The 2,762-nt window shown below is 38.6% G+C and overlaps 1 protein-coding gene across 1 annotated transcript; it reads right to left on the bottom strand.

Moving 5' to 3' along the window:
• Positions 1–1,324: 1,324 nt before the first annotated feature.
• On the bottom strand, positions 1,325–1,629 carry LOC112923460 (small ribosomal subunit protein eS27-like). Its single transcript, XM_026003284.2, has one exon. It carries the CDS (start codon positions 1,627–1,629, stop codon positions 1,378–1,380), a length of 252 nt encoding a protein of 83 aa, XP_025859069.2. The 3' UTR covers positions 1,325–1,377.
• Positions 1,630–2,762: the final 1,133 nt, after the last annotated feature.

Raw genomic sequence — 2,762 nt, forward strand, 5'->3', positions numbered from 1 at the left:
CTTAATACTATGTTGAATGAAAGTAGGAAGTAGGGTCATCATTGTCTTATTCCTGATCTTAGAGAAAAAGTTTTCAGTTTTTCATCACTGAATAAGATAATAGCTATAGGTTTGTCATGTGTCAACCATTTATGACAAACCCACATATATGGGTTGAAGTACATTCCCTTTATACCTACTTTGTTGAGTATTTTTATCATAAATGGATGATGAATTTTGTCAAATGCTTTTTCTGCATCTATTGAGATGATCATATGTTTTTTCCCTTTATTTTGTTGATGTGGTGTATGACATTGATTTGTAGATATTGAACCATCCTTGCATCTGTGATCTAAATCCCACTTGATCATAGTGTATGATCCTTTTAATGTACTGTTGAATTCAGTTTGCTAATATTTTGTTGAGGATTTTTACAACTATGTTCATCAGGGATATTGGCCTGTAGTCTTTTTTTTTTTTTTTCTTGTGGCATCCTTGTCTGGTTTTGGTACCAGGGTAATGCTGGCCTCATAAAATGAGTTTGGAAGAGTTCCCTTCTCTTTTATTTTTGTAAGAATTTGAGAAGGATTGGTATTAACTCTTCTTTGAATATTTGGTAGAATTCACTAATAAAGCCAACTGGTCCTAGACTTTTATTTGGGAGGCTTTAATGATTGATTCAGTCTCCTTATTAGTAATCAGTCTGTTGAGATTTACTATTTCACCATGATTCATCTTGATAGGTTGTATATTTCTAAGAACTTTTCCATTTCTTCTAGGTTGTCCAATTTGTTGGTTTATGATTATTCATAGTGTCTCTTATTATCCTTTGTATTTCTGTGGCATCAGTTGTAACATCTCCTTTTTCATATTTGGTCTTATTTATTGGAGTCTTCTCTCTCTCTCTCTCTCTCTCTCTTTTTTTTTTTTTTTTTTTTTTGGTGAATCTAGCTAAAGGCTCATCAGCGTTATTTATTTTTTCAAAGAAACAGCTCTTAGTTTCATTGATCTTTTCTATTCTTCTTTTAGTCTCTATTTCATTTATTTCCTCTTTAACCTTTGCTATTTCCTCTTTCTACAAGCTTTAGGCCTTCTTCTTTTCCTAGTTCCTTGATGTGTAAATTTAGGTTGTTTATTTGAGAATTTTCTTGTTTTATTGAGGTAGGTATGTATTGCTATGAAGTTTTCTGTTAGAACTGCTTTTACTGCATCCCACAAATTTTGGTATGCTACATTTTCATTTTTCTTTGTCTCAAGGTACTTTCTGTTTTCTTTTTTTAAAATTTCTTCTTTGAGCCATCGGTTGTTCAGTAGCATGTGTTTTATTTTATTATTATTTTTTTAATCCAAAACCTGTTTATTGGGATAGTGTCCCACTCCTCTTGATTCAGGGAGCTTTTAGTGCTGCTTCCACCTGAAGGAGCATCCTTCTGTAAGCCTTGCTTTTCCTCCCGTGGGCTGGCAGAAGACTGTGGAGCAACCGACACACAGAACTACTGTCTGTGCATGGCTGAAGACGGTGGTGATTTTGTAGCATCCTGGGCACTTCATGTCCATGAAGTAGGAGTTGGGGCTCTGCACCAGGTGCTTCTTCTTGTGCTTCCTCTTCTTTTCTGGGGATGGGTGCAGGAGGTCCTTCACAAGGGGCATGGTCTCGTGGGGAGGTCGTCACCACCGGAAAGGTTCAGTAGCATGTTGTTTAATTTCCACATGTTTATGAATTTTCCAGTTTTCTTCATGCAATTAATTTCTAGTTTCTTACCACTGTGATCATAAAAGACATCCATGTAAACACTTAGCACAGTTCTGGCACATTAGGGTACTAAGTAAACAGGAGCCCTTCTGGGAAGAGAGAAGCAAGAAGGCTGGGGAAGGGGGTTGGTGAGGAGATGGGGGGCTTGGATCTTTGATGTGACTCTGCCCCCAGCTAAGTGATCTCAGACAAATCACTTACTCGTTCCCTGGCCTATTTTCCTACCTGTAAAATGAGCATACTGGACTCATGAGTTATGGGTTTCCATATTTTTCACTCTTTAACTTGCATTAATATTGGCTTATATTTTTGGTCATTACTAGACTGACCTACTACCCCTAAACCCAGACCTGGGCTGGCTTTCTGCAAAGCATTTCTATTACCTCTGCTTACTACACTCCCATCCCAGTTCTCAGGCCCACAGTACTGTCCAAGGTCATCCATGGTGTTGGAAAAATGACTTGATATCTACATACACATCTATTTAAATATTAGAAGTGCTCATCACATCTGGGTTCCATTTGACCAAAAAGGCCTGAGAGGACGATTTTGGTACTTAGTGATTGCAGGGTCTCTCAGACCCCATTGCAGAGTTCTTTCCTGCAGGGATTGCAGGCAAGGTGTCCCTACAGGGCTGCCAGCCTTCCATGAGAGAAGAATTTAGTCTCTTTTTACTTTCTTCCAAATTATCTTTCCATAAAAAAATGTTTGACTCTACTCTGGAAGCCCAGGGTCCCTGCCTCATCCTCCTTTGCATCATCCCTGGCTGCTCACCCAGGTCATACCCTGTGGTTGTAGAACAATCAAGCCATGATCATAGTGGGGGAAGATCCAGCACTGCTGTGTTTCCAGACGCCTCACCTACATGTGCATGTGGATCTTCCACATGGCTCAGAAGCCATAAGCGGAATAGAAAAATTAACAGAAGGACAGAGCACAAACATTTATATTATTAGCTGGCACATTATTTCTATAAGAGTTACTTTCCCAAGGGAAATATCTTGTCACAAGCTTAACTCATTGGTAGAGA

The sequence above is a fragment of the Vulpes vulpes genome, chromosome 13, assembly GCF_048418805.1.
Source record: "Vulpes vulpes isolate BD-2025 chromosome 13, VulVul3, whole genome shotgun sequence".
Lineage (NCBI taxonomy): Eukaryota > Metazoa > Chordata > Mammalia > Carnivora > Canidae > Vulpes > Vulpes vulpes.